This window comes from Rhinatrema bivittatum, chromosome 4, assembly GCF_901001135.1.
Source record: "Rhinatrema bivittatum chromosome 4, aRhiBiv1.1, whole genome shotgun sequence".
Lineage (NCBI taxonomy): Eukaryota > Metazoa > Chordata > Amphibia > Gymnophiona > Rhinatrematidae > Rhinatrema > Rhinatrema bivittatum.
Genome location: NC_042618.1, coordinates 16421684 through 16449648, shown reverse-complemented (window position 1 = coordinate 16449648; position 27965 = coordinate 16421684). Strand labels below are relative to the sequence as shown.

General features: G+C 43.3%; 1 protein-coding gene across 11 annotated transcripts in view; it reads left to right on the top strand.

The window, feature by feature from the left end:
* FOXN3 (forkhead box N3) overlaps window positions 1–23563 on the top strand; it is a 645757-nt gene extending 622194 nt beyond the window's left edge. For all 11 annotated transcript variants that reach the window (XM_029597765.1, XM_029597767.1, XM_029597769.1 and 8 more), the window contains one exon: window positions 17937–23563. In XM_029597765.1, coding sequence (XP_029453625.1) covers window positions 17937–18483 — 547 coding nt within the window. In that variant the 3' untranslated portion in view covers window positions 18484–23563. The remainder of the gene's footprint in view (window positions 1–17936) is intronic.
* Window positions 23564–27965: the final 4402 nt, after the last annotated feature.

Here is a 27965-nt window from a genome sequence, read left to right as displayed (position 1 = left end):
TAAACCTCTATCCTGTTCCCCTTCAGTCGTCTTGCACAATTGTGGTGGTTATCCAAGAGCAAATATAATTGGTTTTATATTCCATGCATACCCACTTACACACTATTCATCATTTCTCGGGGGAAGGGACTTTAATATGAAACAGAATTTTCTGTACCATAGCTTTAGGCCTCTGTTAGACACTAGCAAATCAAGTGTGGCTAAGGCTAGAGAAGCAGCCACGACTTAAGAGTCTGGAGTTTTCTGTTTGAAAACCAAAAAGTCAAAGTTCACTTATTTAAATTGAATATTGGTGTCTTAAAATATATATAGGAAGAGAGAGAAATTAAAATGTAACTTAAAAAGAAAAAGTGTTAAAATTTGTTTTACAAAATCTATTCTAACTTAAAATTTCAATATACAAATAGTTAACCTGTGTAGTGCTTCATCTGTTAACTTCCCTGAAAGTTGCAGCTGTCATGCATGAATTAAACATTTCCCTTTCAGGGTATTCTGACATACATTAAGCAACTAATCATGATTTGCCTTTCAAATGTGAAAAAAAAAAGTTCAAAATTTTGTGGCAGAAGTGCTACAAATCAGAACAAATTTCAAAATACTTGACTGGTATGTCATAATAATAAATATAGTCTGAGATCACAACCAATGGCTTCTTATTCCCTACGACACAGAGTCTCCCAACATAACCTCAAGTGCCTTCAACTTCTTCAAAGTCTGCCAGAAGTTTGGTGGGAGCAAAAGCAACAGACCACACAATCCCCACTGGCTCCCAGTCCCAAGCAAGATTCAATTTAAAACTCTCTGCCTTGTCTTCAGGCATCATCAACGTGGTCCCCATTCCTCCTACACCCCTGCAAGAGAACGTAGCTCCTCCCAAATGACCCTTCTGTCCTCTTCCCTCCGCCTGGCCTCTGCCAGACTAGCCTGCTCTCAGCTTCATGCATTCGAGTTGTTCCGCTCCTAAACTCAGGAACAGGTATCGCTATCCTACTGCGCCTTCAGGAAGTGGTGACAAGGCAGAGACTTCCTCCATCCCTTGATTACTGTGACGTGATCTCAAGACCATAGCTTCACCACCGAAGATCTTCTTACTCAGCGACTCTCTCCCATGACGCACATTCTGTCTCCCTCACCTTTCCTCCGTCCACTACCTTAATGATCAAATCGATCTTCCCCTTACCCCGATTTTACCTTTAATCCTTTCTTTGTGTTTCCTATTAGATTGTTAAATTTGCGCCATGTATTAAGAATTTAACTGTTCATTGGATTGTAATCCACTTTGGACTCTTGTGGAAAAGGCTTACTATCAAGTATCCATAAGTAGAACAATATTCTGATTTAAGGCACTTCTAGTCCATGTTTGCATTTTCCAGTTAGAATGATGTCACCCCCCCATTTAAAAAGAGACTGTTGAGTCGTCTAGGGTTGATCTAGTCTTGGTTTTACTTCCCTGCATGCAGGTACTTATAGTTTTGTTTTACTTAGAGAATGCAATAGGGAAATCAGAATAAGTCCCAGCATGCAGTAGGGTAAAACCAGGACTGGATCAACCTGACCTGAAAATCCGTAACTCTAGAGTTGGTCCAGTGGCTCACTGCCATGCAGAGGAACCAGGATAGATTCCCAGCCAAGGCTAGGGATGCTGGAAGGGAGCCCCAGTCCTCACGTGATGGCCACACCTAGTGCCCAGATTCAGGACCCATGATTGCAGGGTTTCTGAAAGAGCCCTGGTGCAAGGCCCCTGGCCAAAGACTGTTGCTACAGTGGCTAACAGTGCGCTCCGATGGAGCGCCCTGTTAACCCGCCATTGGACGCGCGTTTTCCCTTACCCCTCATTCAGTAAGGGGCCGAAAACGCGCGCCCGCAACATGCAAATGCATGTTGATGGCCCTATTAGGTATTCCCGCACGATTCAGAAAACAAAATGTGCAGCCAAGCCGCACATTTTGCTTTCAGAAATTAGCGCCTACCCAAAGGTAGGCGCTAATTTCTTCGGGCACCGGGAAAGTGCACAGAAAAGCAGTAAAAACTGCTTTTCTGTGCACCCTCCGACTTAATATCATGGCAATATTAAGTCGGAGGTCCCGAAAGTTTCCAAAAGTAAAAAAAAAAATAAAAATTTTGAAGTCGGCCCACGGCTGTCGGGTCGGAAGACGGACGCTCAATTTTGCCGGTGTCTGGTTTCTGAACCCGTGGCTGTCAGCGGGCTTGAGAACCGACGCCGGCAAAATTGAGCGTCGGCTGTCAAACCTGCTGACAGCCGCCGCTCCAGTCCAAAAAGAGGCGCTAGGGACGCGCTAGTGTCCCTAGCGCCTCCTTTTACCTGTTTTTACCGCCGGGCCTCATTTGAATAGATAATCGTGAGCACAGGAGAGCTCTCCTGCGGACTTTACTGTATCGACCTGATTGAGAGGGAGGGAAAATCTCTGGGAGATGCGATTGACGTCTCAGAGTACTGGATCCCAGACCTGGTTCAGATTGTGCTGGAAGTTCAGAGGAGCAGGCAGGCTCTGCCAGGTCAAAAAAAACAAAAGACATTTCAGTTAATTCTCCCTATGGTCATAAACAGGAAAGTCAGCACATGCAGCTCATAATCCTGCTCAAAAAGCAGAGAAATTGCTCGCCTTTCATTTTAGCCACTGGGCTAAGTCTCACTTGACTTGGGGAGAAATGACAAGATACAAAAGCACAAAAAAATTGTGCCCAGTGTTTTGCAGCTTCATTGTTAATATAAGTAACTCACCCAGTAGGATTTAGTGGGAGCATTGCACATTTGTGAACACCTTAATTCCTGGTTTTGGAATAATCTGCTAAATTTGGATTCTTTGTATTTCACCCTGTTCCTGCAACTCAGAATCAAATGCCCTCAAATTTAAATAAAGAGTGAAAAAAACAAAAGAATCAAACACCTTATTTTGTGCAGCTCTCGCGCTCTGTATGTTTGTGCATTGGTCACTCTGTCAGTCACGCTCCAAAAAAAAAACCCTTTGCTCTGCCTTCTTGGAACATTTAACGATTTCATTTTCCTATACTTTCAGTAGACCACTAAAAATTGTGCCTTAATAGCCTTAATCAAAGATGATGTAAAATAAAAATGGTTTTCTCCTAGATACAAAGATATTCATTTTGTCCGTTTCATGTGCGTCCTGATCGTTGTTCAGCCTCTGTGTGCATGTGAAAGTGTAACGGCGCGCAGACCTTCAGCTGCTGAGGAAAGGGGTGAGGGCACTTACACGCGTGTTCTGGTTAAAGGCTGCTTGAAATTTTGTCACCAAATAAAGCCCGGTAACACAAGGCTGCTTTTCAGAGTAGCATTTGCATTGGGTCTTTTTTTCATAGCAGAGTTTAATATTTGCTTCATTTTGCTCCTCGGCATCTTTAAAGTTTCGTGTTAGACGAGTCGGGCCGAGAGCCTGGATGTTGCTTAACGTTGAGTAGCATGACTCCAGGTCATTAGAAATAGTCTGAGCAGGTCATGTATTTTCTTCCCAGCTTCGTATAAAGACGTCTGGAGTGAGCGCAGTGCTAGACTTGGCTCTGAGCTGGTGACTGGAGTTGCGTGCTTGTACTGCTGGGGATTATCCCGTTTGCCAAGTGGCTGAAGTTGTGCGTGTGCTGAACCTTGATTCCACAGAGTTATCGACGCTGGGGGAAATGTTGAGGGAGTGCTATGCTTAGTAACTGTTTTCTGTGTGAACATGCAAATCCATGTTTCAATAAATAGCTATACAAAGAAAAGGGAAATAAGTGATTGCAGATGCGGCTAATTATTTTGTAAAGTAGATAGCTGGAATGAGCAGGGCCGGTGGGATGGGGTGCCAGGCTCGGCCTGGTGCTGCTCGGAGCGGATGGGCGAGGGTTCGGAGGTTGGAGTGGTTGTGCTAGGAACATTGAGGCTTAGCACATAGCTGGGAGTTTGAATGGGGGCATGTTGAATCCTTGTTTTTCATTGGCTAGGGTTTGCAGGGAGGAGGCAGGATTGGGTAAGGCAGGTTTTGATTTGGCGAGCTGCATCCCTTACTCTTCTGTTGGAATTGGTTGATTGTGGTGTCATAGCTGTAGCAGCTTGCCGAAGTCTGAATAAGGTTTCAGCGTCTTGCTGCTGGGTCAGCTGATTTGGTCGCATGGCCAGCACCGGAAAAGGGTTTGGCCGGAGCAGTCGGGATGCAGTTGCCCCAGCGACGACTCCCTGCCGGGTTGCAGCATGGGGGGGCTGCCAGTGGACCTGCAGGCCAGGTGGCCTGGGGGGGTGCGTATATCTTGCTGGGGTGCGGCGGATGATCATCGGGGCTTGGTATTTGTTAATTGTCTGGCTCAGGCTGTTGTATGTTATGTAATAAAGCTGCGGCCTGTTGATTCCCAAGCATTTGCCTGTGTTTCGTAGTATGATAGTGAAGAATGTTGTGAAAGGGCGGAGGCAGGGAGAGGTCGAAGTCCTGGTTACCTGTGTGATGCGTTTGGAGGAATTTTGTTGTTCAAAGGGTACACTGCTGTACTCAGGATATATGTTGGTTTCCACCTGTTGTCTGCAGGTGAATTATGAGTTGAAGATCAAGGTACGGTTATTTTAAAAAAAAAATGCTTTTCTGTTTTTTAATTGCATGAGTAATTAGGCATTTAGAATGGAATGAGATTAGCCAAACCTTTCTTGAAGTTTTAGAATGAAAAACAGATATTTCTTACTCACCTGCCCAACCCTAGTTTGCACATTTGTTAAAGCTGAGCTGGGATAGGTGCTTTCCTAGTCCCAACACAGATAAAATGTCCCTTTTGCAATCTTGCACTGTGCTGGGGGGGCCTTGCTGAATGCGAGTACAACCAGGCACATGGAGAGAACTGCTGCCTTCCTCTCCTCTCGCTTAGATGGGTTTCATTTTCTCAGGGAAGTAGAGGGCTAGCAACAAGCCAGGGGATGAAAGAAGGCTGCCGGAAGCAGGTTCGCTAATGGATCTGCCCTTTAACAGTGCGCTAGAATAGCCAAACATATCTACTGCACTAGTGCAAGCCAGACGGCACTTGCCAACTCTTGTTAACAGGGGGAGGCAGTGGGGAGAATCTGTGTAGTCTTAAACCAGGGCTGGTAAACTCCTGTGTCCCAAGCATTTCATGAGCTTTATTTGACTGCAGTGATTCCCGTTTATGGTCGTTTTGTAATTTTTTAAAAATACCTTGCAAAGCAAACTTGTGTGGGACACTCATGAGCCCGTAAACACTGTGTACTGGATTTACTATTTTTACTGTTATATATTGTGGAGTTTCCTTGATGAAAGGTACAGGATTTGCTTTGAGGTCTGTAGCACTGTTATAAATTGTAACCAACATTACCTCTGTAGAAAAGATTATAATCTCAGAGTGGCCTTAGCTGTATCCTTCCTTTCTCCATCCCCTTTCTGATGTGTTATTTTGGTTTTTTTCTAGTTTCTCACTAGTTTTCTTTGCAGTGAGTAATTTGACTCCTTGCAATTTGCAGGCTCAGTGCTGTGCTTTGCAAAAGGCTAGGAGTTTTGAGTAAATCCCTTGAGTTGAAGACCCGGACACTAATTGCACTGGGGGCTTGGAGTAGGGAATAGCAGCCACAATTACTGAATAGGTGCAAAGCAGAGAAAACAGGTGGCCTTTGGAGGGCTATGTCAGAGCTGGACCATGCAGGATTCATTGTCATTAGAGAATAAATTACTAGCTAACGGAACAGGTTTGATAATGGGGAAAAAGGCGCTTTGATTTAAAACAGTCTGTTGGGAAAGTGATTTGCATCCAGACTGGTCACCGAGTTTATTGCTAGTGTGGAAGTGTTCGGCTTATCCTTAGGATTTTTATTGAATTGCATTGCTGGCTGCCCAGGGCAATCAGGTCTCTTTAATTTGATGCTAATGTATGGTAAATGTGAGCATTTCTGAATGTAAACCTGGAAAGTCTCTTGTCATTTTAAATGCATCACATGCTTCGTTGTAATGAATGATTTTTAGGAGATGGTTATAAATTCACCTTACAACTAGTTTAGTGTGGCTGATTTCGTCTTTCAAGCATTTAGCATCCTCTAATGACAACCCCTGCCGTGGCAAACCATCGAAAAGTAAATGCAGCTGGCTTACACAATCATGAGTGATATTGCATTTAGACATTAATAATTGAAGGAGTCTGTCTCTTCCTGCTGTGTGCTGGGTATAATTTATGGATCATAAAAAAATGACTCAGTAAATCTAGAAAAATTTAAGTTTTATTAACCAAGAAATGCATTATATTTTGTGTAATGAATTTTTTTTTACTGACAATTATATCTTATGTTAATATTTTGTTCCTGAACAGATCCCTAATCAGACTGAAGAGTGAACCTTTTCTAAGCACCAAGCTCTGCATGTCAGCACATTATTGTGATACACCTGAGGCTACACCATAGCTCTTTGGACAAATGTCAATATATTTGACTGCGTGTGTTTGAAACTTTGGGCTGAAATACAGAATTGCTAAATATACTTCACAGTTGTTTTCTCTTTTCTGTCTAGCAGAGTTGCCATTGTGCACAATCCCAAGTCATACATTGACTGAAGAAAGACGGAAATGGCCCATTCAGTCTGCCCAGCAAGGTTTTTAGGGTTCTAATGGCTGCTCCACACAGGTTACCTCCTTGCCTTCTGCTTAGGTTTCTAATGGATGCTCCTCCTCTGAGGATTCGGATGGTCTCCCATCAGACCTTTCTCCTCCAGATGAGCAAAGAAAGTCTCCACCTGAGGACTTAACCTTCGCAGGGTTTGTGAGGGTGATGGCGAAGGCCATCCCATTCCAGCTTTTGACGGAGGAGGATACCAGGCACAAAATGCTTGAAATCCTCCAGTTTGTGGAGCCTCCTAAGAAGATTGTGTATGAGATCCTTAAGGAGTTGCTGCTGAGGATTTGAGAACACCCCTTCACAGTGTATCTCGTTAATAAAAAGGTGGACGGGGTTTACTTCATCCAGAAGGCTACCAGATTCGATAGGCATCAGCTGCCTCACCGGTCAGTGATAGTCTAATCTGCCCTCAAGAGGGCTGAGCAATCTCGGACTCATTCCTCAGCACCTCCAGGGAAGAACCACAGAGCAATGGACGCTCTTGGGAGGAAGGTGTTCCAAGGCACCATGCTTATTGCCCACATCGCTACCTACCAGCTCTACATGAGCCAATACTCACGGGACATCAGGAAGCAGGAGCAGGAGATGGCTGAGCAGCTGCCTTAACAGCAGCAAGAGACCCTCATGTTGCTGGTGCACAAGGATCTGGAGTGCAGGAAACACGAGGTCTGTACAACCTACAATGTTTTTGAGACGGCATCGAGGGTCTCTGCAGCGAGAATAGGTGCTCACAGAATGACATGGCTGCGGGCCGTGTACTGGAGAGAATCTCTTCAGAGATAGGGTGAGAGATGCTGTGGCCCAACTCCAGGACTATCATGAAACCCTCCACAACTCTCCACCAGTACTTTGGACCCGTTCTCCTCCTCCAGGATGCTGTTCAGGCCAGGGACAAGGAAGTCTTTCTTTCGCCAAAGATAGTACTATCCTCTGCCTCCTCGATCCCATCGACACCATCAGAGCTTCTGCGGCCGTCACAGGCAGGAAAGAGCTCCCATGCCTCAGCCAGCTCCTCAGTCAACTCCGGGGACGAGGTTTTGACTAGGCCATAGGAAGCATAAGCTTAGTTGCCCATACTCGGGAAAATGGACTCTCCGGTTGGGAGCAGGCTGCGGTTCTTTGGGAACCAGTGGCCCAATGTAACCTTGGACCAGTGGGTTTTTTCCATCGTCCGCCAGGGGTATCAATTAAATCTATTGGATGTCCCGCCAAATTTCCCTCCGTGCCCAAACTGAGGGCTGGTAGCACATCAGGAAGTACTACAAGCAGAGCTCTCCTCCCTCTTAACTGCCAGAGCAATTGAGCCCGTATCACCAGGGCAAAGAGAGCAGGGATTCTACTCCAGGTACTTCCTGATTCCAAAGAGAGTAGGAGGATTCCATCCCATCCTAGACCTGAGGGCCTTGAACAAGTTTCTAAAAAAAAAAAAGAAAAAGGTCAAGATGGTTTCTCTGGGTACCTTGATTCCCCTCTTGCAAAAAGGCCTAATAGATGCATACACCCATATGGAGATCTTCCCCGGTCACAGGAAGTATTTTCAAGTTGTGGTGGGAAAACAGCACTTCCAGTACTGAGTGTTGCCATTTGGGCTCGCGTCTGCCCCATTGGTCTTCACAAAATGCCTGGCTGTGGTGGCAGTGCACTTCTGTAGACTGGGAGTGCATGTTTTCCTGTATCTGGTGATTGGCTGGTTAAAAGCATGTCTCAGGCAGGGGCCTCCAGGTCCATGCGCTTGACCGTGCCGTGTGAAAATGTCTCTAGGGTTGGTTCTCAACTACCCAAAGTCCCATCTCAATCGGTCACCTCAATTGGACTTTATTGGAGCTCTGCTAGACACGGCTCAGGCCAAGGCCTTTGCCTTGGTGATCATTGCGGCAGAAGTTCAGTGGAGCCAGCAGGTATCAGCCTGGCACATGTTGAGGCTGGTGGGCCATATGCCCATGACTGTCCATGTCACTGCTTTGGCACGCTTGCATATGCACAGAGCACAATGGACCCTGAGGACACAGTGGCACCAAGCCACTCAGAGCCTCCAGGATTGCATCTGAGTCACCCCATCTCTCAGGGACTCCTTGTCCTGATGGCAGGTACTTACAAATCTGGAATGAGCGATTTCCTTTCGGAGTCTCCCTACTCAAATTGTGCTAGCTATGGATGCATCTACCCTGGGGTGGTGAGCTCATGTAGATGGGCTTGGAACCCAGGGTCTGTGGTCCGCTCAGGAACTTTCTTGTCAAATCAACTTCCTGGAGCTCCAGGCAATCAGGTATGTGCTATGGGTTTTCGGCTGTCCAACAAAGTTGTCCTGATCCAGACCAACAACCAAGTAGCTGTGTAGTATGTCAACAAGCAGGAAGGCACAGTATCAGGAAGCATTCCAGATCTGGTCGTGGGCCCTATCGCATGATATGGTTCTGAGGGCCATATACCTGGCTGGGATGTAGAATATGGTGATTGACAGGCTGAGTTGAGCCTTCAGACCCCATGAGTAACCACTCATGGGGTCTGAAGCAAATCCCCTTATCGAGGGGATTTGCTATCCCCTCGATAAGGGGATAGCAAATCAGATATTCCACCTCTCGGGGAGCCCAGACATAGATCTGTTAGCATCCTCCTGCAACAGGAAGGTACCTCTGTTCTGATCCCTTTCCAGGTCAGACAGCAAACCAGCATCAGATGCTCTGGCCCATCATTGGGGCAAGAGTCTTCTGTATACATATCCTCTGATTCTTAGTGGTGAAGACTGTCTTGAAGCTTAGAGAGGACAGAGGGACTATGATCCTCATAGCCCCTCATTGGCCAAGACAGGTCTGGTTTCCAGTCCTGTAGCAGTTGTCCATCCAGAAACCAATCAGTCTGGGGATTTCCCCAGATCTCATCATGCAAGATCAAGGCAGGCTGCAGCATCCCAACTTCCAGGCCCTGTCGCTCACAGTCTGAATATTGAGAGGTTAATCCTACAGCTGCTTGATCTTTCTGAGGATGTGTCTCTGTTCCTGGTGGCTTCTGGAAAGCCTTCCACTAGAAAGCCCTATAGACTGAATTGGAAGAGCTTTTCCATGTGATGTGAGCAGAAGGCCCTAGATCCGTTCTCTTACCCCACACAAAAACTGCTTGATTACCTTCTACATCTTTCCAAGGCTAGCTTAAAAACCAACTCCATCAGAGTTCATCTTAGTGCAGTTGGCACATACCATACGGTTCATCTGGGGCCTGCTTCAAATGAAGTCTCCCCTAAGGTTTCCCACTGTATCTTGGGACCTCAATGTGATGTTAGCTCAGCTGATGAAAGCTCCTTTTGAGCCACTGCGCACCTGTGACCTTTCAGTTTATTTTTGGTGGCGGTCACTTCAGTACGCAGGATCAGCGAGCTCCAGGCCTTAGTGACTTATCCACCTTATACTAAGTTTTATCACGATGGGGTGGTCTAGCGAATGCACCCTAATTTCCTGCTTAAGGTGGTGACTGATTTCCATCTTAACCAGTCAGTCGTCCTGCAAAGTTTCTTTCCCAGACTCCATTCATACCAAGACGAAAGAACACTGCACATTTTGGACTACAAGCAAGCCATAGCTTTCTATCTTGTGTGGACAGAAGCCCATAGACAGTCCACCCAATTTTTTGTTTCTTTTGTTAAGAATAGGTTGAGCTTTGCCGTTGCTAAACAGACAATACTCAGTTGGCTAGCAGATTGCACCTCCTTCTGTTATACCCAGGTGGGACTGCATCTTGGGAGTCATGTCAAGACTCATTCTGTCAGAATGCAGTTCCCGTGAAGGAGATCTGCAAGGCTGCATCATGGAGTTCTCTCCACACATTCATATCACATTACTGTCTGGATAGAGATGGCTGACGCGACAGTAGGTTCATCCAGTCTGTCCTCCAGAACCTGTTTGAGGTGTAGAACCCAACTCTCCCAACCTAGGGCCCATCATTTGGGTTCAGGCTGTCTACCCACCTCTATTACCAACAGCACCATTGTTGTTGTGCCCGTTGGCACCTGGTTGGGTGTCTCTTGGTCCCCTTTTGTGTTGGGGAGCAGCCTGTAGCTAGGGAGTCACCCAAGTGTGAGTATCACCATCCTGCTTGTCCTCTGAGAAAACAAAGTTGCTTACCTGTAACAGGTGTTCTTCGAGGACAGCAGGATGTTAGTCCTCACAAAACCCGCCCACCACCCCATGGAGTTGGGTTTCTCCTATTTTTTATTTCATCGTAACTATGTTACGTGACTTAAGAGGGTCCCTGCGTGGATACATGGTATAGAGCATGCTGGGCATGCTCATTGTACCTAGTCAAAGTTTCCTGCATCAGGCTCCATCTGATGATGTCACGCATGTGTGAGGACTAACATCCTGCTGTCCTCGGAGAACACCTGTTAAAGGTAAGCAACTCTGCTTTATCTACTGGTTATGCCTCTCTATGCAGCCTTGCATTATACTGCTGATTTGAAATAGTTTTGAAAATTCAGAGTCTGTTTTGTAGAAAACAAAGGGACATCTGAGTGTAAAATCTCTTTACCGAGTTTCCCTGGATCCTGCCACTCAGCTGGGACAACAGCAGATGAGTTAAAAAAATTGTTATAGTTAGGATGTTTTTTGTGCTAACCTTTTGACTTTGGTTTCAGGAAAAGAAATGCCATTGTTATATTGCCAATTGCTCATCCACTCCTTGCTCTGCATTTTTCCTACAGATTGTTTCTGGGGCAAAAATGTTCTTGCTGATTCAGCTAGTTGGTTACAGCAGCCCCTGTCTTAAACTGGACTCTGCCCACTGTCTGTCTTTGTGACTTTCAACAGACCTTACAGCTGACCTTGCTGCTTTTAACTCACAGACCCTTCCACCCAAAATGTTTTATCTGTTCTTCTTGTCTGTCTTTATTAAATAACAAGCTTCCTTGAAATATCAGATCTGATGAAACTCCCCCCCCCCTTAATTTAATCCCACCTTGCCAGTGATGGCCTTGATTCGTTTTTCACTGTGTTGTGTCTCTCTGTCTCTTGACTGGATTGTAATCTCCAAGGAGTAGGGACTGTCAATTATTTGTCTCTGTACAGTACATTAGGTATGCATCATATCATGATGATAGTTTGCAGTTTTAAATCGGCAGCATTTCCTCCTGGTGTCAAAATGTAATTTTGCCACAGGGAGGATGGAAGGCGTCCTAGCTGCCTCCTGAGTCCCGGAGAAGTCTGGCTGTGATTCTTTTTCTTGCTCGGATCTGTGAAGTTGGGATAAAAAGCAGCAATAACCACCACAGATTGCACTGTCCTTGATTTTACGTATCTTTTCCTGCAGCATCAGAAATAATCCAAAAGATGATGTAAAGGAGTTTTAGAGATCGTAGAGGTCCCTTCTTCAGGCCACCCAAAGAAGGCGACTTGTATAGTCTCAAATACATGCCTATCATCTTTGGATAAGTTTTATGTTAGTCCACTAGCAGGTGTCACAATAAGGGAGGAAAAGTCCTGGAAATGTTTTATAAAATCATTTTCAATTTAACCACCTGGGAGAAGAGAGAATGACCAGATATTGTCATTTTTTTGACCATCAGTCGGGTGCCTTCTAAAAATAAGTTGCCTTCCTGATGGAAACAAATGTTGTTATTACTATTTAGTATTTTTATGTACCGACGGTCGTTGGGAACATCCCATCGGTTTACAATTGAACACAATATCGCAACAGGCTTTACATAATGTTAATCTTCTCTTGAGTTAGAGGAACTGTTGCTTTAAGAAATATTTCCCAGAATGTATAACTCGTTTCAGATCCTTAAGCCCATCCTTGTAATTTAAGCCTCAGTACATACAGCAGCAGCCCTAACACTGATATGTTCCCAGCAATTCATCTATGCCTGCCTTACCTTCTGCTTGATCTGTCTTTTGGTTAAAGTTCTAGTCTTTCATTAGCAAACGCATAACCATATTTTTAATAAATATATGCTCCTAATTAGTGAGAAGTGATAGCATGTGTGAAATCTACATATGACTAGCTCCACAGATATTATTTAGTTATATTTAGCGCATGCCTTTTTTTGTTTCGTGACTCAAGACAAGTTATATTCCGGGAAAGTACTTTTTTTCCTGACCCCCAGAGGGCTTACAATTTAACAGGCCGATGCAATCCTGTGCACTTGGGCTAGCGCACAGATTAACCTGCGGTTGGACGTGCATCCATAACCTCTTATGCAATAAGGCAGGGGTCAGGAACCTATGGCTCGGGAGCCAGATGTGGCTCTTTTGATGGCTGCATCTGGCTCGCAGACAAATCTTTAATAAAAAAGTAAAAATCTAACAAAATCCCCCACCCTCCTGACCCTCCCAAGAACTGCCAAAAGTCCCTGGTGGTCCAGCGGGAGTCCGGGAGCGATCTCCTGGGCTTGGGCTGTTGGCTGCCAGTAGTCAAAATGGCGCCGACGGCCCTTTGCCCTCACTATGTCACTGGGGTCGACCAATGGCGGCGGTAGCCCCTATGACATAGTAAGGGCAAAGGGCCGTCGACGCCATTTTGATTACTGGCAGCCAACAGCCCAAGTCCAGGAGATCGCTCCCGGACTCCCGCTGGACCACCAGGGACTTTTGGCAGGTCTTGGGGGGCGTCAGGAGGGTGGGGGTTTTTGCTAGATTTTTATTAAAGATTTGTCTGCGAGCCCTGGATCCCCGCTGGATCACCAGGGACTTTTGGCAGGTCTTTGGGGGGGGGGGGGGTTGTAGTAAATTAATTTGGCAGGTCTTGGGGGCATCAGGAGAGTAGGGAGTTGTAGTAAATTAATTTGGTAGGTCTTGGGGGAGTCAGGAGGGTGGGGGGTTGTAGTTAGTATGGCTCTCACGGAATTACATTTTAAAATATGTGGTGTTCATGGCTCTCTCAGCCAAAAAGGTTCCCGACCCCTGCAATAAGGGGATCAGCGCGTAGCTTATAGAGCTCATCCATGTAAATGCCATGCGGATGAGGCTATTAGCCAGTATTTATTTATTTATTTATTTATTTATTTAGAGCTTTTTTATACCGACATTCATGATCCCAATCATATCATATCGGTTTACAATAAACAATGGTGCAATAACATTAACATCAACCTGAACAATAGGCGAGAAGTGATAAAAGTTACAATAAAACAGGGGCACTCGAACTGGGAGGAGGAAGAGCCAAAGATATGGGTAACTCAGAGATAATATCTGGTTATACACTCAGGATTAACAATAATCTGAACTCATGGCTGAATACTATCAAATATCTAAATAAGATCATATACTCATATGTAAAAAAAAAATAAATGTGCACCCAATGCACACATTTTTACTCTCAGAAATGAACTCCAGCCTCAGGTTTAAGTCTTGAGCAGCCCCAAATGTTTACAGAAAAGCTGAAAACACTGCTTTTCTGTGGTCCCTGCAACTTAATACTGTGGCGATATTAAGTCAGAGGAACCACAGAAAGCAGCAACGTGAAAATAAAGAAATGTGCTGCCCACGGTTAGGTTGGGAAAACGGACCCTGGTAAAATTGAGCGTCCGTTTTCCTAACCCCTGCACTGCCACCTCTCCTGGGCGCCCGATGCCAAGGAGATACTAGGGACGCACAGTTTCCTGTGATGACTAATGACTAATGACGCAGCAGCTCATTAGCCTATTGCGTTGCGCGCCCAGGAGAGGTGGATGAGCACGCGTTAGGAAAGCTGAGCGCTCATTTTTCCCGCATGGATATTGCATCAGCCGGATTATTTGTACCCGAGGCAATGGAGGGTGAAGTAATGTATTCATCAGTGGGATTTGAACCCTGGCTTCCCTGGTTCTCCGCCTGCTGCGCTGCTCATTCTCATATGCATAGCTTCTCTAAGATCGGTAGAAAGCTCATTTCTTATATCAAATATTATTATTGCACGAATACCTGCATTGGTGTGTACCTGTTTTACACACTCACTGCCTCGCTGGAAAGTGAGCCCAGCCCAGCTGAGTTTTTGTGAGACCCCTGTGCCAGTGAAAGCAGTGTTCGGACCTCCAGCGGATCTAGAACCAGAATGCATGCTGCATTTAAGGGGAACATTTCTTGCTGACGTGCTTTTCTTCATAAATATGGCTTTTTAGAATTCACTTATGAGTTATGGGGGGCCGTTGGATACTGCCAAGAAGTAACTTAACATTTCAACTAAAAACTGATGTTTCAGATCATTAACGCACAACAGCTAAAAGCTGCAGGGGGCCAATGTGGCTGTTGGTTAACGGTGACTCTATGGCCACCGCCTGCTTAAAGAAAAGTTTGTCGGCTTTGTGTTTGCCTGCAGTGCTGATAAGACTTTACATCAGACCTTCAGTGATAAAAATCAGACTTAAAGGTTTAGTAGTAGTCTTTTATTAAAATGTTTAGATATTGCACAGTAAATATGCATTAGGACTTTTATGTACTTTTTCAGGCACTGACCATGCCTTCCTGTGGCCTGACGATCTCATGTCCTGAAGGAGTCGGCTGCGCTTTGCATTCCATTCTAGTGTCTTATTTCACCGTTTCTTTCTTAAATCCTGGAAACTAGTGGAATTATTATTTAGTATATGGGGTCCTCACATGATTCTTAATGATTGAGCTGAGCTGCCTTTTTTTAAATTATAAAACTAGTTGTTAATTGTCTTTCATCTGTTCTCCTTTATTCCAGGTGAAGATAATAGGAAAAATACTATTCCATAATTAAACTGTTTTACTATTGAATGTGCTCCAGTTTATAGTCTTCTAGGGATAACCCTTTTTCTAACAGGCTTGTCTATAAAATTACTTTGATTTGTAATTTTCTTGGCTTTCCCATACTTGTCCTTCTGTCTAGCAGACACTGATTTGCTTGAACATTCTGTCTGTCACAAGTTACCCCAATGTCCTTTTCACTTAAATTCATCTGAGCTCTGCTTTGTAGATGCCAGTGAAGGTGTTCAAAATGACTTTTGAGGTATAACTGTTAAGTCAAATCCTATTCAATATAGGAACATGAGTGAAATGATTAAAAAAAAACTGGAGAGTATTTAAGCACTATCTTGGGAGTACCAAGACGTCCATCCTTCACATTGTCAATTATCAAACATGTGGTGAGTATTAATGACCTTCATAATAGGCTTCATCGTGTAGTACAGTGATTCAACTTTAAAACTCAGCCTTATGTTTAATCATCGGTCACTATATTTTTGTAGGGTGAGCCAGTGTCCCATTCATGTGATTAAGCAACACTTTTAGTGTCCAAGTTTTTATATTCAATATATCAAATGGTGAAATAGTTGAAGAACTTAATTTAGTTTCAAATACACTTATCTTATTTATGGAAGCCGTTGTTTCAAAGAAACCAAGCCCGACACCATGTTTGAGCAGCGATTACTTCAACAATGCAATGATTATAGCCCTTGAAATAGGATCACTATCCGAAACACGGTCCCGTGTCGGGCTTGGTTTCTTTGAAATAACGGCTTCCATAAATAAGTGTATTTGAAACTAAATGAAGTTCTTCAACTATTTCACCATTTGATATATTGAATATAAAAACCTGGACACTAAAAGTGTTGCTTAATCACATGACTGGGACACTGGCTCACCCTATAAAAATATAGTGACCGATGATTAAACATAAGGCTGCGTTTTAAAGATGAATCACTGTACTACACGATGAAGCCTATTATGAAGGTCATTAATACTCACCACATGTTGTTTGATAATTGACAATGTGAAGGATGGACTTCTTGGTACTGCCAAGATAGTGCTTATAGATTTACCAGCGGTCCAATATTGTAAATATTTTAGGTCAACGTGGTTAGGAGATACATTTCTACATAATACCTTTAAAACAAAATTCTACCCAACTTTTTTCATCCAATGTTTCAGACCTGTATTTGGCAGGAAGTAATGCACATTCCTTAAAGGGATTTCCAAAACTCAGAAATGGTATAAGGAAATGAAGTTTCAGAGAGTGATTAAGATAAGTTGTTTAATTGCATCAGAAAACAATAGAAAACCGCTTTGGTGGAATTTGATTAAAGACGAGGCAATGAAGGCATTTTCATACCTGTAATCCTATTATGATGATCAGTCTTCCACATGAGTTTGCACTGTTAAAGGATTCTAGCTTTGGAGCATGCCTTAAAGTGAACATCTCAGCTTTAGGTCTATATTTTTGAAATTCATCAAGCGGTTACCTGACAACCCAACTGCAGTCATGTTGTGTTGGAAAGTAGACGCATAACCTGATTGGCTTATATAGCAAGAAGTTCACAAATGACAGCACACGCCTCCTGAAATAATTAGACAAGTGTGGGAGATGTTGTTTTTGGCTTTGGTACAAATGAAGTTTCCTAAAGTCTTCCGATCCCTTGGAAGAGCCCCCCGCCCCCTCCTCCTCACTTTTTTTTTTTTTTACTGGACTGCACTTCTTCCATACCTACTCTTCAGCAGTGATGTGCTGAACAGACTTGGCATCTGGCATTAGAACGGGAGGGGTTCAGAGCCTTGTATGGAATATTGCCTTATAATGCCAAGTGCCAGCGGGAGGCTGCGAAAACACCTTTAGGGCCTGCCTTTTCTGAAGGAGGCTGTTTTAGGGGAACAGCTGGGCTTTAAAGCAGCGTTGGCCAACTCTGGTCCTCAAGAGCCACAAACAGGCTTGGTTTTCCGGATATCCACAATGAACATGCATGAGAGGGATTTTCATGCACTGCCTCCATTGTGTCAAGTCTATCCCTTGAATATTCACTGTGGTTATCCTGAAAACCAGACCTGTTTTTGTGGCTCTTGAGGACCAGCGTTGGCCATCCCTGCTTTAAAGGAAATAAAAAAATATTTTAAAAGTGGATTTCAAAGTTGACAGAAGCGCTGGTATTCCTGTGCTGCTCTTGAGGACATGGAAGTGGTTCCCAGTCTACAGTAAACTTTTCTTTTAACCATTTTTACCCAGATTGCATTTTATGTCCCTTATAACCCCAAGGAAAGTAAATATCAGATAATCTGCATCTATGAACCACAAAGAAGAGAAAATCAAATGCATGTCATTAGCAGGGAAAATGTAGGTTTTCAGCCACCTGAGCTTTTATTTTGAGCTTAGTAGGGAGAACAGTACTGCAAGAAACTCAGTTGGGAAGAATACCCATAAAACCTCTTCAAAACCTTTTCAGATCCTGCTTGTCTTTTATATTTGCATTTGCTTGGAATAAACATTGAATCTGAATTTTGTTTTCCATTTTCCAAAACCAAAGTATATGTTTTTAAATAATTGCTTGTGTTGACCTTCAGAAATGTCATGAACACTTGTACACTTATGATATTTCTTGTATTCCAATGATTAACAGCTTGAATGTATCTTCTGACAGGAACGGGATCCCAAACTGCCGGATTCGGACCGAAAGCGAGCAGTCGTGTGGTTCTCCCGTCGTTAGCAGCGACCCCAAGGAAGATCACAACTACAGCAGCGCCAAATCTTCCAATACCAGGAGCACATCGCCCACCAGCGACTCCATATCCTCTTCCTCTGCCGACGACCATTACGAGTTTGCTTCTAAAGGCGGCCCAGATGGCAGCGAAGTCCCCTTCCAGGGCCAGGAGAGCCCCAGCGAAACCGAAGAAGAGGAGAAGAAGCACGGCAGAAAGGAAAGCAAGGATTGCTTAACTGACAGCGGGTACACATCCCAGCACAAGAAAAAGCAGCATTTAATGAAGGCGAAAAAGGTGCCCAGTGACACGCTGCCACTCAAAAAGAGACGCACGGAGAAACCGCCGGAGAGCGATGATGAGGAGATGAAAGAGGCCGCCGGGTCCCTCCTGCACTTAGCGGGAATCCGCTCCTGTTTGAACAACATCACCAATCGGACGGCAAAAGGGCAGAAAGAGCAAAAGGAAAAAGAACCCACAAAAACTTAGAACCAATCCGTTGAGTTGTTTGAACTTACACATTTTGTTTCAGCACGTCAGGGGACTTCTAATGATTTGTGGCAATAGCAGCAATTTTCTTTTCTCTTTTTCTTTGAATTTTGTTTTCCTTTGGACCCTTCAGATTTTTATTTTTTAAAGGAGATTGAAGCCATATAACTCATTCTGACTCTCAGCTAATTTACAAAAGATTTTCATGAAACGGAAAAGTAACTTGAGAAGAATAAAGTCTCGAATCCCCATTGCTTTCTCTCCCTTGACAGAAACAGCCGTGTGGTTGGGGGTTCAGTGGCATGCATTTGCCCGGAGTGCAGTGCGGCACTGGAAAACCCCTTTTTGCCAAATGAAGAGCAGTCAATAATTTATCAGATCATTCAGGCCCAAGAGGAAATGAGCAAAAGGCTTCCGAGCCCATGTCAGGGAAAGCACCTGAAGAGGCCATCCAGGAAACCAGTTGGTGGATGCGGTTGTGCCACAGGAGTCTCTCGTGTGCTGCAACCGATATCCCGTATGGCCCATAATGCAAAGACTAATAACTTAAGTTGGGGGTGGGGGGGGGAGGGGTGTGAGCGGAAGGAGTGTACGCCACAGAGTTCATTGAGATAATGAAAACAAAGTTAGGGCCCGGAAATCTTCTTGGTATTTTTATCATTAATTGTTGATTTCTGTCGTCTGTTAAATTAAGAAGATTATTCAAAAAGCCATAAGCCTGAAAATTGGCACTGTGTGCAAAAAAAAGTAACAGATATATATAGATAGATAGATCAACAGATATCTATGTATGTATATATATATATATAAATATATATGTATGTATAAGTGGAAAACAAGCTATGTCTTCTAAACTGCCTGAGTGAAAAGCAATCAAGTGTAACAAATTTCAGTAGATGTTAAAATGGAAATAATGATCCTAATCTTGTCTTTGGATCGAAATGCGTGATGTAACGGATAATGCTACGAAACCTGCCATTAGTGCTATGTTACAAAGCCTATCGATGGCCAAGAAGAGAAAACATGAGCCCGAGCTCCTATACTGCCCTCAGAAACGGAGTCTGCAGGTGCTGTCGTTCATGCTCAGATCGGCCCAGGATCCTCACCTTCACCCATCGTAGCCAACAGAAGCGTCTGCTCCACGATGCATGGACTTCCTTTACGATGACAAAACAAACACAAAACTTTTTTTTTATTCAAAGATAACAAAGTTTCCTGTAAGGTAAATAATGTATTTAGCATGAAGCATGAATTATTTTCATATAAATATAGTAAATAGAGAAAAGGCCATGCCTCTAATTTTTAGGCCCTTAGGCCTAGACTTTTTTTTTTTTTTTTGAAGCAGGTGTTTAAGGTTTAACCTTCTTCAGGGACAAACACTGACTGTTGGGAATTTACTCTCTGCAATATACTAAAAAAAAAAAAAAAAAAAATCTTCATGCTCTGGTAGGGCTTGGATGGTTGAGTTATACTGCCTTGTCTGCACATTCAGCCCCCTACTTCTCTGTCTATGGAAAAACAAAGTGGAACGTCTGTCCTTTCTCCTTGTCTGTACACATCTAACATGATGCAATAATTGAGGGGCGAATTGAGTAGTGAGTGTGTATGATAGAAAGAGGAGACTCGAAGGAGGCTTAACCAGGGGGAGCAATTGTGCTGTGGCTTGAGGATGGGGAAAAGTCCCACTGTAAGTTTGCCAATTTGCCAGTTCATGGGAAAGGAGTGAGGCCTGCTGTAACAGCGGAGGGAAGAGGACAGATAGAATCTCTCCGTGGAAAACTGCATTACTGACCTGGAATTTGCTAATAGAATTTCTAAGTAGTGCAACCTTCCCGCACACACACAACATCTTTACTGATTGCTATGAGCATCTGAACCGAGAACAATGTCCAAACAGTGGTCGGAGCCGTGCTGGGACTAGATCCCTGTGTTGTTAAAACGAGCAGCAAAAATAAAAGTGTGTTGTGATTTGATTTCTCTGCTTTAAAAGAGAACATTCTCCATGAAATTACAACCACACACTGTCTTTTGCCCTTTTTTTTGGTCTGTGGTTGAGAAACAGACTGAACCCTCTAGGGTTGTCAGTATCTTCTAGGGTTACCAGCTGGCGCTCTGCCATCAGGAAAAGGGCTAATCCAGCCCTAATTCTAGCCCCGATTACATGCTTCAACTTGTCTTCCTGCTTTCCTTCAGTACCGCCCCACCAGTATTGTTGGTACTCGGTGCAGCAGACAGGCAGGGTTCTGTCCTTCCGGCTCTCCGATATGAATTAATACTACAATGTGAGAGTTTCGCACTGTCTTACAAATACAGCTACCGAGAACTGGTAAATTGGGTCCCAGGCTCTTCAGTTATACTGCTGCTGGAGCGAGAGTTGAATTGTATGTTTTCTGTTTTATCGGGAAGGTTGATGTCAGTCATTACATAGTGCTATAGCTTTCCCATTTATGTTATTGCCGTGCCATCATCTTATCTGCAGTGTATCTTTCTGAAATTCTGGTTAGGATGGAAGAGGAGTCTGACATTAAAGCATCAGGACCACCAAAAAGGATTTTACAAATAGACAGTACAACAGTACCTTCAGCACCTCCACTGCCCACCCCCCTTTTTTTTTTTTTGAGTGGTGTTTCATTTGAAAGATGAAATCAGTATTTAAAGTTTTTGAACTCCTTTCCGACTAGTTATGCTTTCTGTTTAAGACCTACATGTGTCTGGTGTTCAGGGCTGATCCACATCAGGAGACCATGCTAGCACCATTCTAAGAGTCCTAGTTTAGGAAGATGCTATGCCTAAAACAAGAGCTATTACAAGGAAGGTTATTTTCTGAAATAGCATGAAGTAACGTGAGCATAGAAGTTATTCCAGAAAGTATGCATAACATTAAAAAGGAGATTAAAGAATAAGACCTTTGGGAGACTGATGGCTTGAGGACTGTAGATCATACTGATGATGCCTTACATGCTCAGTAGCAGTGAACCAAGTGGATTTAGGAAAAACAAATCAGCTGTTGGTAGATTATGATGCAGAGGTTCTACACTTCGGTTTATTAATTATCAGGCAGTTTTACCTTGGAAGAACTGCTGATCTTAATTGCTGATTGACTCTTACCAGCTGAATATCGCTATCTAAATGTGAGCTCTTCTCTTGTCCTGCCACACACATATACATCCTTAGAAGACACGTTGATGTTCAGCAGTCCACAGATGTGATTAGCCCCTTGTGCTTGTGCATCGCCATATTGCACTAAAATCAAACTGCTAAGCTCGGCCACTGTAGTGTACGATACATGACTAATGTGGGTTTTCTCACTTGGTTATTGAAAGGAACTGCTTCTTACAGGTGGCTTGCCAAGGTCCAGATGATACGGCTGGGAGGTAGCAAAACTATACATCTTCTACATTTGGCATGGAAGGACTTATTTCAAGCACACACCCTTCTTGGTTATTATACTCCGGGTCAGTTTTGACCATATTAGCAAGTCTAGTCTTTTGTGTTGTAGTTCACCACTCTTCAGTAATATATCAAACACTGTTATGCACAGAATGCAACACTGTGATCTAATTTAAATAATAATTTTTTATTATTTATACTATTATGTAATATACATCACCACTTTTGGTATATAGACAAAGTGATAACCCTCTCTTAATTATCTGCCAAACTTAAAACTTCTGTTTGGTTTAATACTGAAGTGAAATACACTTTACAGAAGTTGTAATTATGTCATTGGTTTTGTACTAGAATTGTGTAAATCCAAGTCCATGCATTTGTGTGTTCCTCTGCTGAACTGCAGTTTATAAAGATTTACACATGTCTGTAATAACCTGTTGAACCCTTTTATCTTCCTTCATACAGTTAGTACGTACAACAGTGGGTTTTGGTTTTGTCCTGTCTTTTCTCTTTTCACTACTGGTGATTCTTGAATTATACACAGACTTGTCCTCTGGGTTACTTTAATGCTGATGATGCACAATGTGATCTAGAATTCTTCCAGTTTCAACAAACAAAAATACTATTTTTTACTGACCAAAAAAGGGGAAAGGTGAAATCCTGACGCTTTTATGGTGCTGTATTTTGTTAATATTCACCCTTAACACACCAGTGTTTTTAACAAAGGTCGCTCCTGGGTTAATGCACTAACAAATAGTCTTTTTCTTTTTTTTTTTATTATTGTTGAAACCCATGCATATTTTACTATAAATATGTAATGGTATTTTGCCATTGTACCACATTTGCAGCAAGAGCAAGATGAGATTTCAATTCCTGTTGCAAAAATGAGAAATTACACACTGGATTCTTAGAGAATCTAATATAGTTCCTTTATTATAGCTAGAAATTGGACTCCGTATTTTTATGACTGTGACCTATAACTGCAGTACCTTTGTTTTCTAGTTCAATTAAGATTGGATATTTGTGCTTTTTTTTGTTAACTAAACAACATTGCACCTTTCTGGGAATGTGTATGGAATCAATTTACAGTAATCTCTGTATTTGATAGCCAATTCCATGCCTGTATCATTCGCACTCACTACTTAAAGCTGCCAAGATATAAGATGTTGGGGAGAAAATATTTCTGTGTATGAAAAGCATTATAAGCTTGTAGATTTCTTTTTACTTTTGATTCTGTAACATTTCTAAAGTATTTTATTTTACAGAAAATGTATAGTGATAAAGCAATCAAAAGACCAAGATGTTTTAATAGCAAAGGTTAAGGGTCACATAACCTTAACTGGCCAAGATCTAAGCAGAGTACATTTTTCTGTACTTTGCATATGAAACTGCCAATTTCATGAAGACAAACTTAAAAACTGTGACGGGGGAATAAACAGTGATGTTAAATTATATTTGTGTTTACCTAAATGAGCAGTCAGAAGGCAAGTGCAATCAGCCAATCTTTAGGAAATATGAAAATGTTGATTTAGAGGCATATTTGCATTTTACATTTTCTTGATGTGTAATCATATTGCCAAAGACAAACTCTTTCATCAATTATTGTAAATAACACTTTCCCAAAACCTACCATAAAGTTTCTGTGATGTATTGTCTTCCAGTTGCAATAAAAATTACTGAGTTGCATCAATTTAGAAATTGTAGTTGTGTGCTCTCTTGTCATGCATGCCTCATATTGAGGAGGAGAGTAATAGCAGCGTTCCTACATATTAAAATGAGTTGATGTATGATTGCCTGCCCATTTTTATTGTTCAGTCTCATTAATGTGATTTACAAGAAGTCACTTACAAGCCCTTTCGAATGCTAATCCCAGGGAACTGCCTAATCAAGCACACAGCGAGGTACTTTTATGCTTATATTGTGTGCCGCTGAATAAGTACAGAATTCGGTCCCATGCTGAGATTAAGAATAGTGCAATGAAGTGTTCAGCAGTGCAGCAGCTACGATTCCAGTCGGCAAGGAAGAGACTCCCCAGCCGGTGGACGTTCACCCGGGTTACCATTGCAAACAGGTAAGGAAGAACGCTATATGGGACACGCATCCGTCTTGTAATGGCAACGCCTTGAACTCACATGGGGGGGGGGGTTGATGCTATGACCAAGTTCATATGAAAATGAGGAGAGCTCTGTCTCTTGTGACGTAGGGCTTCTCACTTTTAAATGCTGTATCTGTGAAACCATTCATACCGAATTGCGGGTGCTTCATGGATTGAGTATACTACAGACGTATCTTTAAAATATATCCATCCCAAGGTGCGCTTCTGCCTTTAAGCTTTGAGCATCTACGGTGAGGGAGGGGTTAATGGGGTCCTGATGAGCACCAGTGTTTGAACTGTAGAAATTAAAAAGAATACTTGGTAACATTAGGGGAATCTTCACTTTCTCTGGTTAATATAAGCTCACAACCAGTGCATTTCTGAAGCTTTCAAAAATCTGCCTTAAGGAAACCTGGGTGTAATTATTTTTCTTTAAAAAAAAAAAAAAAGGAAAACTTTGTAGATCAACATACAACAGCAGGAAGGTTTGTATTTGCACAGCACCGTAATGAGTCTCATTTATCAATACAATACACAAGGAAAACAAACCAATTATACATTATTCATTCCTCTTCGATTTGAACAGAACTCCAAAGTTGGAAAACAGTGATCTTTCACAGCAACAGAAAAGCATAAAAAAAACCCCATTCCATCACCTGCAACAGAGCTGTCTGTTTTCACGTCACATATTCTCGTCCTGCTAGCTACAAAGGGGGTGACTCTCAAACTGTGCACGCAAGTGTGTAGGCTGTGGGGGACTTTTTACATGCAGACCTTACATCAATTTTCAAAAGGAATTCTTTCCCTTTGAAAACTGAGTCAGAAAAAATGCACCCACAGACCTGCATCTGCTGGTTGTGCGGGTATTTTTTTTCCCCGGCAAAATTATATGCATGCTTGCTAATCACTCCCTGACTGCCCCTACCTAGGAACACCTCCTCTTTCTGGGTGTGTAGTGGCACGACACATGCACCTTGACGTGCAGAGAGAGGGGAGGCAGTTTTCAACGAGTCCACACATTTCCTCCAAACTGCTGCAGAATTGCCCATGAGATGGGTGACTGTGTGACGCCCCCTTAGGCCTTATGCCCAGGGCAGATGCCCCATTCATCCCACCGTTGTCCCAACACTGTGAGGCATGAAGAAGGAGAGCAGACGGAGGACATAGGGTTTTGTAGTTATTCTGTGTATAGCTGGAAACTAAGGTTTAAAATGTTTGCTCCTAAAAATAATTTAGTAGAAACAAATAATTGAAAAAGAATTTGAGTCAGAAGTGGAAGCTAATATTTAATACTATGAGCAGAGATACTCCCACATTAAGAGTGTAATTATTAAACAGCCTTGTCGTAGTTTGTGTGCACACGATGATGAAATACAGTGAGCAGGCCAAGATGATCTCAGCATCCCAAGAAGCATGCAATAACTGGTCTCCATAGCTGAGCAAACAATCTGCCGGCTGGGCAAAGCAGCTTCTTTAAAGTGTTAAGATTAGCCGGTACCTTTACCTTGCAGCAGGCATCTTATCTGACACGACCCAAGGAAGAATGATTTACATATGGGATCAGGGGAGGATCGGAGTAGTTTGCTCTGTGGCCTGGGATGGAGGAGGAGAATCCAGCAGACAGGGCTACATGGAGCAGGAACCATATAAATATTACTCCATCACCACCTGCCCCAGCTCCCTCAGAAGGAAGACGGCAGAGGGATTCAGTCTGGCCAATTAATCTTGGTAATAGTATAATGTTAAATTTGTCACTGTTCCTTGGTTTCCAGATCTAAGTCGTAGGTGAGGTTTCCTAAGGAATATGCACTGCAGTGGGTTTTATAATTAAAGTTACTGGAATGTGGTACCCATTCTACTCTGAGGCCTCATATAGCTATATACGTTTTGTGCTTTTATTTAGTTAAAAACCTAACAGGACTGAAGTCTGCGCGCCCTTTGTACTTGCAGACTTTATCCCAAATTTTCAAAGCAAACGTATGTGTATAAGCCTGCTTTGAAAATTTGCGGGTGTCCCCCGTACTAAAGAAGTGCCTTTGAAAATGGCACTGATCTAGACACCTTTCAACCTGATGCATACTATCGACGAGCATGTGCACAAGGCTTTGGGCCCAGGTAAGGTCATGATATGTTTGAATTTTCTCCCCTCTGTTTGGCACTTTAGACCAACTCTCACTAAGTCCAGGCACTGTGAAATGGGAATAGCTTCTTAGCAAAAAGAGAAATCTAGTTGTGTGCATGTGCAGGCCAGTTTTATCCCAGTTAGTGTCTGACGAGCAGTGATGATTGCCAGGTCACATCAGGTCACCAACTTGGAACCTTTTCAAACTTGCTCTCTTTTCCCCACTGCAGGTGGAGTAGAAGGTGGAGGCCACCCCTGGCTTAGACCTGGTAGCCGTTCTTTTTTATTTTAAAGAAATGTATTACTTCTCCCAGAGTAGTGTCTCCAAATGGGTTTGTTTTGTGCACATCATGATAGCAATGAGCATCACTCATAAGCCCAGGGTATGCTGGATACAATCTTTATTTCTCAAATGTACTGCTAGTGCTCGCTTCCATACTTGCATGATGCCAAAGAGAGCTAGCTTCCTTGAGTTCATAATATGGAATATGTATAGGCAAGATATCAAGGTCTGCTGGGAAGTTCCTTTTAATCAGACCGGTGGCACCCAATACAATTGAAACTAAGTCTGTATCTACCCACAATCTTTGCTTGCAACTCTTGGTACTTCAGGATCTTCTCTTTCTCCATACATTTACAGAGTAATCGCCTGGTACTGACACTTCTATAAGCAATGTTTTTCCCTGAGTTGTTCTCCTTTACCACAAACTCTGGCTTTCTCACGTAGAGCTTTTCATCAGTTAGAATGGGAATGTCCCCAGTGATCACAACTACGTCATTCTCTACGATTCTCTCCGCATCGTGATTCCAGTGTTTTTCTGGTTCATTGATGTTAATGGTGGTTATACAGTCCAATGGATGAGCCCTGCCACCTCCTTATGTCTTTCTGTATACAGGCCTTCTGACATCAGCACATCACACACACTATAACCATTTCTACTTCTGTTTTATCATTTTTTTTCTCTGCAGGCTGTGTATCATCTTGTCCATAGTCCAATGTCTAGTGCTGGAATTATCAATCTCTCATCTTTAAGTTTTAGTTCACCTCTTCCTAGCCATTTCTATGTCAGGTTTTGATTTGTATGTGATTACTGAAGTAATTCTTTCTCCTGGGACAAGCAGAATGTTAGTCCCTCACATGTGGGTGATATCATCAGATGGAGCCCAGAACAGAAAAGATTCTAAAAACTTTGACTGGCACACTGAGCATGCCCAGCATACCACTATCCACATGTCCATGTGGGGTCTTTTGTTAGTCTCCTCTTTTCCGCGGAGATATGTTCTCATGGTTCTAGAGCTCGTACTCTTTTTTGCAGGAAATGGGCCACAAAGTGTGTGTGTTCTCACTTTTCTTCCTGTGCTGGGTCTCCCTCCAGTTCCCCGTTAACTTTTCATCGATTGGTGAGGTTTTTTTTCCTTTTTCCTCTCCTCTGTGTCCGCCAGTCGTTGTGTCCTTGCAGTGGTCTATGTGCCTCATGGCAGCCTTGGGCTTCCGTCAGTGCCCCCAGTACCCCTGGACTGTGACCTTAATGGATTCACATGATGTGGGTATCCTCTGATGGGAGCATCGCACGATGCTCAGGGCTGCGAATTGTGTGCTCAGATGACCCCAAAGGGACTCCGTGCCTGGCTGGACAAGATGGAGAAGGTTTTCGGATCGGTAAGTCTGATCCTTCCACTCCAGCATCGATTCCATCGATGCTCAAGGACCGGGGGGGGGGGGGGGGGGGGGGGGGGACGGACCGCTCGTCCCTTCGGTGTCTTCTCCCCCGAGGCCTTCGGGTGAGGGGAGTGCCAGAGCCAGCCAGTGTCGATTTCTTCTAAGTCCTGGACCTCTGGATCGTCATCTTTGTCTGGGGAAAGATTGGGCCGAGC